The 13,750-nt window shown below is 34.1% G+C and overlaps 2 protein-coding genes, 1 long non-coding RNA gene, 2 other non-coding genes and 1 pseudogene across 8 annotated transcripts; 3 read left to right on the top strand and 3 right to left on the bottom strand.

Moving 5' to 3' along the window:
- Nucleotides 1-1,146: 1,146 nt before the first annotated feature.
- Nucleotides 1,147-1,218, top strand: TRNAM-CAU (transfer RNA methionine (anticodon CAU)). Its single transcript has one exon. It is a non-coding gene; the product is annotated as a tRNA-Met (tRNA).
- Nucleotides 1,219-1,304: 86 nt separating this feature from the next.
- On the top strand, nt 1,305-1,377 carry TRNAA-UGC (transfer RNA alanine (anticodon UGC)). The gene has a single exon. It is a non-coding gene; the product is annotated as a tRNA-Ala (tRNA).
- On the top strand, nt 1,348-3,631 carry LOC140961536 (uncharacterized). Of its 2 annotated transcripts, none has more exons than XM_073420122.1 (6): nt 1,348-1,673; nt 1,770-1,877; nt 1,971-2,101; nt 2,881-2,981; nt 3,168-3,227; nt 3,357-3,631. In XM_073420122.1, the coding sequence occupies exons 1-6, from the start codon at nt 1,451-1,453 to the stop codon at nt 3,439-3,441; spliced, it is 708 nt and encodes a 235-aa protein (XP_073276223.1). In that variant the 5' UTR covers nt 1,348-1,450; the 3' UTR covers nt 3,442-3,631. The 2 variants fall into 2 exon arrangements, with proteins under 2 accessions (XP_073276223.1, XP_073276224.1); XM_073420123.1 differs by having other exon boundaries at nt 3,146-3,227.
- Nucleotides 3,632-3,770: 139 nt separating this feature from the next.
- LOC140961070 (uncharacterized) lies at nt 3,771-5,927 on the bottom strand (annotated as a pseudogene).
- Nucleotides 4,942-8,564, bottom strand: LOC140961535 (uncharacterized). 3 transcript variants are annotated; one of them, XM_073420120.1, is made up of 7 exons: nt 8,229-8,564; nt 7,608-7,710; nt 7,048-7,224; nt 6,868-6,966; nt 6,526-6,771; nt 6,152-6,449; nt 4,942-5,057 (listed from the first exon to the last, which is right to left on the bottom strand). In XM_073420120.1, the coding sequence occupies exons 2-6, from the start codon at nt 7,671-7,673 to the stop codon at nt 6,168-6,170; spliced, it is 870 nt and encodes a 289-aa protein (XP_073276221.1). In that variant the 5' UTR covers nt 7,674-7,710; nt 8,229-8,564; the 3' UTR covers nt 4,942-5,057; nt 6,152-6,167. The 3 variants fall into 3 exon arrangements, with proteins under 3 accessions (XP_073276221.1, XP_073276220.1, XP_073276222.1); XM_073420119.1 differs by lacking the exon at nt 4,942-5,057 and having other exon boundaries at nt 6,124-6,449; nt 8,229-8,563; XM_073420121.1 differs by lacking the exons at nt 4,942-5,057; nt 8,229-8,564 and adding an exon at nt 7,829-8,201 and having other exon boundaries at nt 6,124-6,449.
- Nucleotides 8,565-9,552: 988 nt separating this feature from the next.
- Nucleotides 9,553-12,230, bottom strand: LOC140961532 (uncharacterized). The gene is made up of 4 exons (XR_012172368.1): nt 11,927-12,230; nt 11,754-11,833; nt 10,171-11,649; nt 9,553-10,083 (listed from the first exon to the last, which is right to left on the bottom strand). It is a non-coding gene; the product is annotated as an uncharacterized lncRNA (long non-coding RNA).
- Nucleotides 12,231-13,750: the final 1,520 nt, after the last annotated feature.

Genomic DNA, 13,750 nt, shown 5'->3' with positions numbered 1-13,750 from the left:
CTAAGAGTACAACACCCACCACCTCATCAAAAATCATGAGATCCATATGCCACATACACATTACATTAACACATCTATTCTCCCACATTCATTTTAACATTCACACTCATTATTTGTAGGTCCCGCTGTCCACTCATTCATCTTATTCTTATTTTACATTAAATAAATTCAATTTCAAATTTTTTAAGAAATTTAAATTATTATTATTTTATATTAATAATAATTTGTTTTTATATATTCAATACGTAAAATAATTTAATTTTATGAGTGTCAATTACTTAAAATTAAAAATTTATTATAAACCTAAAATAAAACGGTATAACATATAATAATAAATAACACTTGAAAAAAAATAAAAGAAAATAAAATAAATTTAACAGAAGATGCAAAATACTAATTCAAGGATTGTTGTTGTATTGTGAACTAATATGTTCAACTAAGTCGGCACGAAGTTGGTGATGCACATGAGTGTCACGTATTTCGGAATTTGTTCGGAGATATTTATATTGAAATTTGCAATGGCTATATTCCAACGGTTATATTCACCAAAGGATACTTTAAACCAATATATTAAATAACATTAAATAAGTAACAACGTTTAGCGACGGTTTGTGAAAATCCGTCGCAAATAAATGTCCAATTTTTTTGGGCGTTCATAAAATATAAAATATAATTAAAATAATTCAAAATACGTGGAGCCCGCGTGTTAGCAAATCGGCGACGGTTTCTATAAAGAAGTTGGTATTACGGATACTCTTAAATCTAGTGATACCCAAAAAAAAAATTTGAATTGAGCTTAAATTTGTACATATTTTAACCATAAAAAAAATTTAGTCTAAGATTAAATATCTGTATCTTTAGCAAAAAAATTTAGGTTAGAATACAACTCAAGACAAACCAAATATATAACCGTATCTGATTTCAATAATATATAGAGAAGACTATTTTCAAAAACAAAGTACAATGAGTTCATTGATCATAATTTTCTTGGGGAAAAGATACTATTTTTTTTTGAAATGCTATAATAAGTGTTTTTTAAAAATAATAACAAACACAAAAAATAATAATAATATTCCAACTTAAGTAGTGTAGGGCTAAATAAGATTTATTGGATTTATAAAATTTCTGAAGGTTCTTCGTCAACAAATCAGAGTGGCGCAGCGGAAGCGTGGTGGGCCCATAACCCACAGGTCCCAGGATCGAAACCTGGCTCTGATATAGAGTAGCTTCCCTTGTTAATTTTTTTGTGATAAATTTCGATATTTTTAAAAACTTTTAGTTTACAAATGACTATTTTACACATGGGGGATGTAGCTCAAATGGTAGAGCGCTCGCTTTGCATGCGAGAGGCACGGGGTTCGATCCCCCGCATCTCCAAGTTAACATTTTTTTTCGTTTTTGCTTTTCTCGTCCGATAAACCAAATACGTCCCAAAAAGCACCCAACCGCTATGCCGCCGTTCGCCGCCTCCCTTATCCCTTCCGTCCCTCCTGCCGTCCACCCACCAAGGAAGTCCTTAAATCCACCATCACTTGGACAGTTGCCCCGCCCATCCCTGGAAGCTGAATCCATCTCCCGCAGAGATGCAGCCATTTTCTTCTCGTGTATTATCGGTCCCGTCCTACCTTCTTTCGTCCAACCACCTCCGGCTTCTGCATTCTCATTTGGCATCTGTACTCATTCTTTCCACCATTACATTTCACATTAAGTATAAACTTAGCACGATTATTCCTTGTTTGATTATCGTTTTTTGTTTAATAAATGATTAGCAGGACCAAAGGAATGGCTCAAAGAACAAAAGAAAAAATCTTCTAAGTTTTTGTTGGCGCCTGTTGACGCGTCGCTCAATTTCCTTCGATCTGCTTACCTCTTATTAAGTAACTTTGTTTTCATGGATTTGTTGTTTATCTTATTTTACTTTGGCATTTGATATTGTTTGACACTTGACACGATGAATTTGCGGGACATAGCGGAACGTGAAGCAGAGTTCAGCAAAAATGATTTGGAGGAGGTTCAGAAGCTGCTTGTCTCTGCTGCTAGAGATTGTGTCCCTCAGGACAGGAATTCTTTTGTTGTATTCCAATCCAAAACTGGAGTCGAGGTAACTTCATTATTTTCAGTTAGTTCAACCTTAAAGCCTAAACATGTGTCGATGGTGTATTCTCCTTGTCGAAATGGTTTATTGTACCTTAGGTTTTTGAAAGAGCATCTTGTGTTTTTAAGTTGATCTTAGATTGTGTTTGACGTTTTTAAACAGAACTATGAATATTAATTTTTATTTGTGATTTGGTTTATTGTACTGCAGTTTTAGAAAGTTCATATTGTGTTAAGAAACTGTTGCTACCTGATACATTTTTTGTGTTGTCTAGTGCCGGCGCAAATGTTCTTGCATTGATTGCTGCCAAGTAGGATGCTTAGCTTTGTTAAACTCCTAGATGCTTATTTATAATTAGTGCTCTTCCACATTAGATATCAGACTTGTTGTAAGCCGTCTGACTCCGTGGTTGAAGACTCATGCAACACTGTAAAACATCAAAAAATAGGAATTGGTATAGGACCACTTTCCATTTTTTATTGAAACGTAGAACTTCACTGTGCATATGAATTGGCTTACTATTAAGAAATTCCACTTAACTGGACTCCATGGACTTCAATAATCTTAGTTTTCAACTTTCATATGATTTTATCCATTGTGTGTTTTTTTTATAATAATAGTGCTCACTAGTTGCAACAACAAACCACCTTTAGTGCTGAAAAAAAATAATTGATGGTAACTTATAAGTGAGGAGAAAATGTAGGTTGACGAAGTTTAATTGATGAAATTTTATAGTTTTCATTTCGAAGGAAAATTAAATGCAATCTCCGTACTCTTGGTTTTAGGTATGCACATTCCAGTTGATTCTGAAAAATGCATCTTCTTTGCTTGATGACAAAGATCCAATCAAGTTGAAAGCTGAAGCCAAACTCAGTGATCTCATACAGTATGTTTTCATTTGGTTGATTGATCCTTAGCCTGTTGCTTTTATTTCTCGGAATCATCTAACTGCTTTCACATCAAGGGAATGGAAGTAAGAGATAATGACCTGATATATTTTAAAATTTATTTCAGCAGATTCATTCAAGAAAATTTCCATCTCTTATGCAGATCATTTACATCTCTTGTGCAGATCATTTACATCTCTTAGTGGCCTGACTAGAGAAGGGGGTGTTCCACTGACTACTGTCAGGTATGTACGGCAAGTGATTTGCTAACCTACACCATGCTATTCTAATCACTCTTCAAATTTGAGAAACTTTTGGAAATTTCTTGATTTGGAATCATAATATGTTATGTATCATATTTTATTGTCAAGCAGGCAAAGAGTTGTGGTTGCACTTAAGGATACAATAACTTCTCTGAACAACTTTGAGCAGGGTATCAAGAATTGTCTTGAAGTCTGATCGCACTAATTTTCAAGAAGGCCTAAACCACCAGTTCTTGGACATGAACCCAAATGAATTGTAAAATAGGTGACATTATTTTTTATCACCAATTTTAGGTGCTGTTAATAACGGCTTCTATGTATACCTTGTATGAGTTCACTCGGTAATACAATGTAATGTTCGTGTCTTCGTAGGCTTTTTTATTTGATCTTTTGGTGTACATCAGTATCACATGATATCAAAGTTGCCCCATTGAAGCTTTAAATTTTTTTGATTTATTAAATATTTTTTGATGTGCTTGATTTCAACTTTCAAGGTAACAGGTCATCTAACCTCTCGTTTTTGGCCCATCTTCTAAATCTTGACAAATGTGTGTGACAGTGTGAGTCCAGATATTGAGTTGCACCAGATTTGAGAGAGTGCGCCTTTTGTATATATAATCACCAACTTCCTTTGATCTTTTCTGATTGATATGAAAATAACGAAATGAAAGGACTATAGGTTGTGAAGCACAATACATTTGTCAAGAACTTTTTTGTAATTTGTAAATATCCTTTTGCATTCGCAGATTGCAAATGGAAGAGTTTAATGGTTTATGTGCATTTGCAACGGATGGAATCATTCTATCTTCTTGCATTGATATCATATATATGGAAATCATCCGATTACCCATTATAATCGAATTGGTTGAAGTTTTTTGAAAATAGAAAGAGCATCTTATAGTTCTTCATTGTAGTACCATGAAACATGGGTGCAAATTTTATGTTAATGCCTTTCAAGTTGAAAAATGTCGGACACTAAACTCCTTGCAGACTTGTGCCTCAAAAAAGGTGCTGCACCTCCCGTTATAAGCTGAAATCTACCAATTCAATCATGATAGCTTAAAGATAATGGACATTTGTAACTATAAAGTGAATCATTTTTGTTCATCATCAATGCTTTATATAATTATATTTCTTATAGAGTTACAAACTGGATTGTTTGCTCTCATTTAATATGATCAAGTCTATGACAACGTGTAATAAGATTTGTCACCTACCTCTATAAGTAAAACTGCAAGTTTATGTATATCATCTGGGCGAGTTTGAATAGATCTAGCCAAGTTGCCTAAGTTATCGAACAAATTTTGTGGATCTTCCAATAATCCAAAATTAGCATCTGGGTCATCAATCTGAGAAAGAGGAACATTGGAAAACCCCATAGAGATTGGAGTAATTCGTCAGGCCAATCGCAGTAGAAATGAAAAGTGGAGCTCGAAGGTGGTGTTGCTTGTTTGTTCATGAAGTCTGCTAAGAGAACTGTATGGGTAAGCTGGCACTTTTCGGCGAAGATTTTAAGTACTTTCATGGCCTGACAATGTGGTAGATAGTACAAGATACCCTCCAAAATCCATACTGTACTCTTATTTGACTCGAATCCTGATATTTGAAGTTTTTGAAGCCAGTCGTCTTCTGTCAAGTCAGCTGCCTCTTGTGTCATTGATTTGGCTTTCACAACGGGTTGTTGTTGCTCATCTATTGCATTCACTGCTGCCTCAAGAATAGCAGTTTTTGCTTGCAGAACTTCTGGGAAATCAACCTCGAAAACACTGCTTTCTTTCAAGCAACTTAGGCGATACGCCCTTGCGTCCATTCCTGCAGGTAAGAAGGAACGTCATCTTATTTCTTGAAAATTTGATATTTGTTTATTGTGTTCGTTCATTTTGATATACTTTTTACTGATTGTAAATAAGCCTGCAATTATTTTATTGTGTAATGTCTCTAGGAAGGATGAAATTTATACATTCACTACATTTGGACTTTGCTGCATCATTTGACTGGCAGTTTACAAACAGATTAGGGGGCCAAATTTAAAAAAAGTTCCAATATTTATACATGTTCTAATAGTTTTAAAAGTTTCTCTGAGAGAAACAGGGCAGACTGGAGATGAGGAGTGTTTCTGATTTTTACCGTGTTTACATGATAACTGCGACAAAGTTGGAGTTGGACTCTACTTTTGTGCTCTTTATCTTTTGGACGAGATTATGAGCATTTAAAACTTTTGGTCTTCCATATCATATCTGGGTGATCATTAGAAAATTTAATATTGTGTTCGACAAATTAAACAATATTTTCGGAGTAAGTAGAATGAACATTTTACCATCAAATGGTTGCTTTCAGTTTCCTGTGGCATATCATTTCTAAATTTAAATTAATATTATTCTTTATGTTGTTGATGAAATTTATTGAAAGCCATTTTTGTTTTTTTACTTTGTCATTGATCTGAAATATGAACTTAAAGAAAATAAAATATGTTTCTTGGTCACGTTAAATAATAATACTTTTTGCGAGTTATATTTATTTTAATGTAATATTGTTTTAGACAATTCATTTGATGACATTTAGTGAATAAGCATAATGCACATTCAATTGCATTTGCTTGGTGCATTTATAGGCTTGTAGCCGTTTGTATGCATGCATTAATCTTATATATATTTCATCTTTGGGCTAATTTTTGGCACCCATTCTCCATGAAATGCCCATGCAATTAATCTATTTCAAGGGAAAAGTATAAAATGCACAATGCAAAATCCTTTGCCCCTCTATTCGTACTTTCATATACTAAAATTAGTGGAAACGGAATAGGCAAGGCACGAATTCAGAGTATCAATACATTTGAGCTAAACTCAAGGTTTAATAATTTTGAAGACAAATTAAATGATTTTTAAATCGACTTGATTTATTTTCACCTTAGCTAGAGAAACTTCAACTAACTGGTGGAACGAGGCATTCAGGCTCCGGAGCCACTTCAGCTCCAATAAACTGGTGCTGATCAAATCCCCAGAACTTGGCAGCTTTAACGTCATCTCGTGCCATTTGCATGGAGAACTCCTCATGGTCATACTGTAGTGTGGCTTTGCCTCCAAACTCAGTCGGGAGATTGTCTAGGTCGAAATATGAACTCATGAGTTCAACACTGTCTTTGTTCTTCATGTAAACAAATTTGACCTTTTGAAACGTTTTGGGGTCCAAAAAGTACTTCACAACCTGGTATTCAGACATATATACAGGTCTTAACACCGAAAATCATGTATGTGACATCCAGAAGTTTATGGAAACAAACCTTCCAGAAAGCTTCAAATACGCGTGGGGGGCTGCACAGAAATGCTACGGCAAGCCTTTCGGGGTAATGATTTTGGAGTATAGAGGCAGTTTCCCGAGCGCATTTGATAGGGACACTGGTGCTTAAAGACCATCCTGTGAAATCTATCAACCATGCCATCTGTTCTTGATCTTCTGGAAGATTAAGGATGGCGTTTTCAATAAGGTACACCAGGTGTTTAACCTGGTTTTCTATCGAACTTGTATTCTGAAAAAATGGAAAACCATAAGAGTTCACAAGAAAAGTGAAAGATTAAATATTTGATCACAATTTCAAGATTCTTCAGTAGTGACTAGTAAGTACCTGTTTCCCTGGCCTTAGAATAAGAACAGTCCTACCATGACGATCATGAAAATTTGCTCGAAAAACCTTCCCAGTTTCACCTTCCATTGCAACTTCATGCTAAAAACAATTACAGATTGGGACAATTTATTGAAGTGGTTACACAAGTTATAAATTGGAAAACTTTTTTTTGCCTCTTACCCAACGTATCTCTTCGGGTTTATAGCTTGATCTCCATCTCAATGTCTCTTCTAACATTTTCTTTGATTTGTCGACATTCCAGTTCCGAGCTTCCAGATATCTCTTCAAGCATGCTTCGGTGCAATACTGCAGATTGCGACCTAAAAGTGGCCCCAGAGAAGCTTTGAGCTCATTGATCTGCAAGAGGGTTTAAACAGGATAAATTTCAACCACATACGTACTGAAGCAGTGCTTGCAAATTGAAATATAATGTCTGTACTAATCAATCTTGTTGCTTAATCACCTCTTATTTGCCTTATGTCTAACAGAACAGAGATGGCAACCAGTGGGGATTTTCTAACGTCCTAAAATTTTTGCTAGATTTTCTACATAAGCTGTTTAATTTTCGGCCTCTTAATGTGAAGTTTGCCGCAACTCTTGGCTATCAGCAGATGTAAGTTACATTCAAAATGGTGGAAAAAAATTCTTTTATCTCTGCTTTGGCGAATTCAACTAAAAACTGTAGTTTCACATAGAAGCATAAATGTTCTGCTCTCAAACTAACATGGATTTATAATTACCTGGCGAGCGTGCTGCAGCTCAACACTCTCCTCATCTTGTGGGGAATTACTCTTGCGCCGAAACATGATATTGGCCGTGATGATGCGAAGCAACCAAGCTTATCTACAACAAGACATATTGTGTAAAACCATTAATCAGAAATCAAATAACAGAACAGCAGAGGAGCCGAACAGAAGAAACGTGACATCTAAATAGCACTAGATAAGGTTTACTCGAGTACCTTTACAGGAAGAGCATATAATTATATTCTTCCCCATCTTATTTTTCTTTAGCGTAGAGTGTGGGCGTTTCTGGATTTGGAGGATTGCCCGGAATTTACATACAGTACAAAAATCTAAAAGCAGAACAAATTTTTCACAAAATAAAATGGCTTCTGCCTCAGAAGCCATTGTCTGAGTAATGCAATCCCCAAAGACCACAACTTTGACTCACAGTGAGACACACTAACTAAAATGGTCAAAGCTAATTCAACGATCAAGAATCAATGCCCAGTTAGAAGGAAATCCCACTTCTCATTTTCATAAACAAATTATACATGCATTAAAATAAAATCAAATACAAACCCACTGTGAAATGAACATTAAAGTAAAAGAAAACAAAGCAGATGATAGATTTCTCACCCGTCGTCTATAGATAGTGAAAATTTATGTCTTTTTGTTATCTTCAGAACTTCTCCATGAAATTAGAGCAGCTCCAAGAAAAGCCCACAACAAATGCTTGTTCACACGCACAAAGATAAAGCATAAAATGCAATCTCAGCAGTGTCTGTAACGTAGTGCCGTGTGAAGGATGTGATATGGAAATTGGAAAATGATTGTAAAAAGTGAGAATCAGATTTTTTTTCCCCCAAGATAAAGGAAATGTCCGGTGTATACTTGTGAATCTAACCTCACAGGAAGTTTTGTGTTACATAAATCACAGGCACGATGTAACCTTAGGATCTGACATTTAAAAGAAGAAAGGACACGTGTTAATGGATCTGATCATCTCTCAAAGTGGTCTCACCTAGCATGATTAACAATCTGAAACCAAATATAATTCACCACATAAAGTGAATTGAATTGGATTGTTTCAAAATAATTCAAAACTATTTTAATTCGGTCCATTTGAATCCGGCATCGGAAGTAGATTAGGACCGATTTCATAGGTTATACATATAATTGATAAATAAATATGATTTCGGTGGATATCATTCTGTCTTAATTCGATTTCGATTTTGAATTGAGGTACGCATAATCCCATAAATTAGGAACCTATCAANTGTTGCTTTTTCTTAAAAGGAGTGTTTTAGGGGGCGAATGGAAATATTTTAAAGGCTAAATATATAGAAGTTTTATAAATGTTTTTCCAATAAATATACGGGGGACGGATAATAAACCTAAGGATAATAACAACAAATACTACAGCCAAATAATTTTTCAAAAACATTTAAAAACGTGTAGTGAGGGGTATTCCCAAACGCCAAAGGATCTCGAAAAAAATCTGGGCACATGAAGCATATTCTGATTCGATTCCACCAAAAAAAAACAGAGAGGAATTAGATGCTCCGAAATGAGAGAAAAATGTTTATCAGGTTAAGCGTATATGAATTGTAAGAATTCATGGCTATATTTTAATTTCATCATAATTTTTTTATTATTAAAAACACTTAACTTGATATGTATAGGATTTGGAATCTTCTTGAATTTAGATGCATCCAAAGGAAACAACAAATTTTACTGTGCCTTGCACGTTTCACAACTTAATTATTTTAAGGAAAACTGCTATGTTAATATGATATATATGTGACTTTATAAAAATGGTCATTTATATTATTAAATTTCAATTTTAATTTTTGTTATTTTTGTAATTTTAGGCCGTCTGATGTGACGCCTAAGCCTAAGTGGCTCCAACATGCTGATATGTATGTACCAACACTTCTCATGAATAATAATACTAAAATCGTCAAAAATTAAAATATACTTTATTAAAACTGAAATTGGACTATACATAGAATCAAAATGAAAATCACAACTATAAAAGACCAAAATTGTAGTTTTTTATCATTATTTTAAGTCAATTAACTGATCAAATATTATCAAGCAAGGGATCCAGCCGGACTCGGACAACCAACGTCACTGAGACTGCCGTCTTGCTCTTGTTCCAACTACTGCAAAGTTTCCGGCAGCTTTCATAAAATGGGATTTAGTCTGATCTGATAGCCAGCCCAAAAGAAACATCTCATATATGAAAAATTCATTACAAAGAAAATTCAAAGGAGTCCGTGTAAATTGAACTGAATCATGTCGAAATGCATATTTCAACTCCTACAACCTCACTACGATTATTGCACCATCCACCGGACACGACAAAACATAAATTACGTAATACCATACCATAATAGAAGCAAACAGAACTCAAAACAGAAAATGTGGTTCCCAAAATCCAATCGAGAAGTCTGACAGCTTCCTTGGAAAAAAGTCTGGCCACAGTTATCTGCATCACGTGTAAATACTATGGGACATCTCCACAAATTCGACAGACGAATCAAGTTCTTTAACAAACAAGCAAAAGAACATTCACCAAATATTTGTAGAAGCTCAATGCATGCAGGCGACAGCTCGAAACAGAGCGAAGATTAGAATAACGTTCATGAGCCTAATCGATGCAGCAAAATATTCAAGATTAAAGATTGAATCAGAGCAAAGACGCAAATGTGATCCAGATTTTCCAACCACCCCATACAGCTTCCGTTAACAGCAACTCGTTACATTTGTACTAGTGCACCACAGGCTCCGGCAGTCTGCTAGCCAGAGTCATGATCCTTGATCTACCACAACTGACACGCCTCCAGGAAGTCTCATTATCCTTGATCTATTACAATTGACAGACGTCTCCGAAAAATTTAAAACAAGTTTCTCCTTGTATAAATCCAACTTTACAACAAATCTTGACAGCTCTTAGTGCAACAAAAATTTCATTAGCATAATTCATAGTCACCAAGGCATATAGCTTCATGATGTATACAAGAAATTCGAATAACTTTGACATAATAATTCGTATGAAGCCGTCATGATAGCTAACATCTTAGTAACGTATATTACGGAACAAATTATAGGACATTTGGTTCTGGATCGAACATCATAACTTCGGCTATCATACAGCCGTATGACAACCGTATGTAGAAAGTGTAGCAAAACATTTTGTACGGCATGATTATGATTGCCGAATCCCACAACAATGATAATAATAAGTTTATATACAAAGATACCAAGTTTTATCTCTGAAAATCCATAATCATAAATTTATTTATTAGATATATTATTGTGAAAATTTTAGACGTAAAAGCGTTCCGAGTGGTATTGTCCAACAAGATACAAGGAAACCTGGTTTATACCTTTGAATTGGTTGATGCTTTGGATGACAATCCTTGTTTGCTTGCTTACTTCTTTCATCTCTAATATTGAGAATCAGTTGGTATCACATGGATTGAAATAGTGATTGATTAGTTGCTGTAATCAGCAACACATTCAAGACTAAACTGCGGTGATAGATTGCTGGATGTGCGCCATGGAAGGAAACAAAAGCAAAGGGAAAGAACAGAGAAAGAAAAAGGGAAAAAAGACAACGCACACGAGAGAGGAGAGTCGGGCAATCTCCCGTACCATCTCCCCTCCAAAACAAAAAAACTTTTTTTTATTGAATTAGCAACCTGCCATGCGAGCGCACCCATCATGGCAAAGGTCAACATCGACAAACTATCACCTCATCTTTCAAGTAACACATAAACCACTCTTTTCGATCTCTTTTTTTACACTACTATGTCCTCACCGTTGTTTCCCAACAAATAACTCAATGATGCTATTGAAGAAATAACATGCAGTTAAACACAGTTATTTGTTAATTGCATCCAAACCGTGGAGTTCTCTACGTATAGTAATCTCTATTCCACTGGATAAATCCTCCACGGATCAATTGTTTCTGAGACGGGAGTAGAATCGGACTCCGGTGAGAAAATTTCCTTTCGAAACACCTTGTCGTCGAACAAAATCGACTCAGGATCTAAGTTAAATCAAAACACGCAAAAAACCAGACATAATCTTGGTATCATGATAAAAATACGATTCATACAATCCGAAATCGATAAAATGGAATTTAAAACTTACCGGAAGTCGAGGACACGCGACTCTGAGAAAAAAACGGCCTCAGAGGCATAATACTTCATCAATTGATCCATATATCACCTCTGCATAGGGTGAAAAGATATTAATACATACAAAACAGTCTTAAAAAACCGCCATCAAAGACTACAGAAACGACAAGCAGATCAACAAAATACCTTCATCGAGCAGTCGAACTCCTCGAAAAATCTTCCGAGCCCCATCTTTTTCAGCCCCATCGTTTGAAATCAACAACGGAACCCAAAGAAAGGTCCGTGAAACGTATAAAATCGTAGAAAATCATCCGTCAAGCCAAAAAAACTCAAATCTATTGTCGAAACGTAGATCGTCGCACGATCTGAGGGAATATGGAAGAAATTTTTACAAGAGAGAATCAAAGAAGCGAAGATCTGAGCGGAAAAAAGAAGCCAAATAGCTCACGAGGGCTTCAAAGTGAGGCGGCGATATAAAAGATTGTAAGGCAGGTCATTATTTATTGAGGGGGTCAGATGATCGAACGGCTATGAATTAGATGTTTAAACGGTGTGGATACGTTATGTAGAATAATTGACGGCTGGGATTGAATCCCAGTGGACGGAAATTTCTGGATGTGAGTATTTTACGGGGCCTGAAACTTGGAATAAATATGAGCATTACTGTATTAGTCTTGATTTGACTCTCAAACAAAACTTTCACAATTATCAGTTCAGCCCTCTTGCTTTCGTGAAATTCATTATGAACCAACGATAAAAATAGGCATATTATTGGACCGGTTTAAACCGGTTCTGAATTGTATATTGATGAAATCGAATCGATTTTGTATTACTTAAGATTGATTTGGTTCGGAAATATCAGATTTGAGAGATCAACACATTCCAAAACTGAAATCAAATCAAGTTAGACTGAAATCAAATTGTACCGGATTGAGACCAAATTTAAATAATTTTTACTAGAAAAAACATTATATCTTAAGAATTATATATAAGTTTCAAGTCAATTCTTATTTTATTTATTAATTATGTAATATATGTAGTGTACGTACTTTCTGATATAGTTTAATAAAAATGGTCATGGACCAATTTCGATATCATATTAAAATGATTTCTGATCCATTTTGAAGCAAGACAGTCTGATTGACTATTGATGTTGAATTTGATTCAAATTGAAATAAATTACATTATTTTCAGATTAATCCAGATCGAATGTGGATTATTTAAAATATTATTCAATATGTTAACCATGCTTAGGATAAACCATTGACTTGGTATAATTGAATGAATCATGTTTCAATTTTGATTCTAACTCGATTCGGGTTAGAGCATGTTTAAGAGTGAGATGAAGTTGCTCATGATGATGTTGTATCGATAAGTTTATCTCATGTTTTTTTTAGCGGTGAGATGAAGTAGGAGAAAATGTTAAATATAAATTTTTTATTTCACTATATAATCTTTTTATTTCTAAAAATTTTTTACAAATAATTCTAAAAATTACAATTACAAATAATTAAAATTTAAAACACAATAAAAAAAACTACAAATAATTAAAAAATAACAAACATAATTAAAATTTACACATTATTATTAAAAAGTGTACGAATTTCAATATGCATTTCCATGTAAACTCCAAATATATCTCAATTTATTTTTATAACTCTTATTTATTTTTTATAATTTATTATTATTTTGGACTTTTTTTACAATTTTTTAATTTTAAATAGTTTTTGAAAATTCATTAAAACTTAAGAACGACCAGATTTTCTAGAAATAATAATTAAAAAAAAGGTGTCAGATGAGTACTTCACTCTCTATTTTAAAAATATAGAAAATCAACGCAATTTAAAACAGGGCGACCAATCTTTATTTTTTTTGTATGTTTGTTTTTTGGTTTTAAAATTATCAATTAAAATAAAATGAGAAAAATAAAATAAAACAAACAAGTAACTATTTTTTTATGGAAACATTGTCTTATATATTTTTCTCTTATTATATTGTTAAATTCAATTT

The sequence above is a fragment of the Primulina huaijiensis genome, chromosome 16 (genome assembly GCF_012295235.1).
Source record: "Primulina huaijiensis isolate GDHJ02 chromosome 16, ASM1229523v2, whole genome shotgun sequence".
NCBI classification, from domain to species: domain Eukaryota; kingdom Viridiplantae; phylum Streptophyta; class Magnoliopsida; order Lamiales; family Gesneriaceae; genus Primulina; species Primulina huaijiensis.
This window is presented reverse-complemented; position numbering and strand designations above follow the sequence as displayed.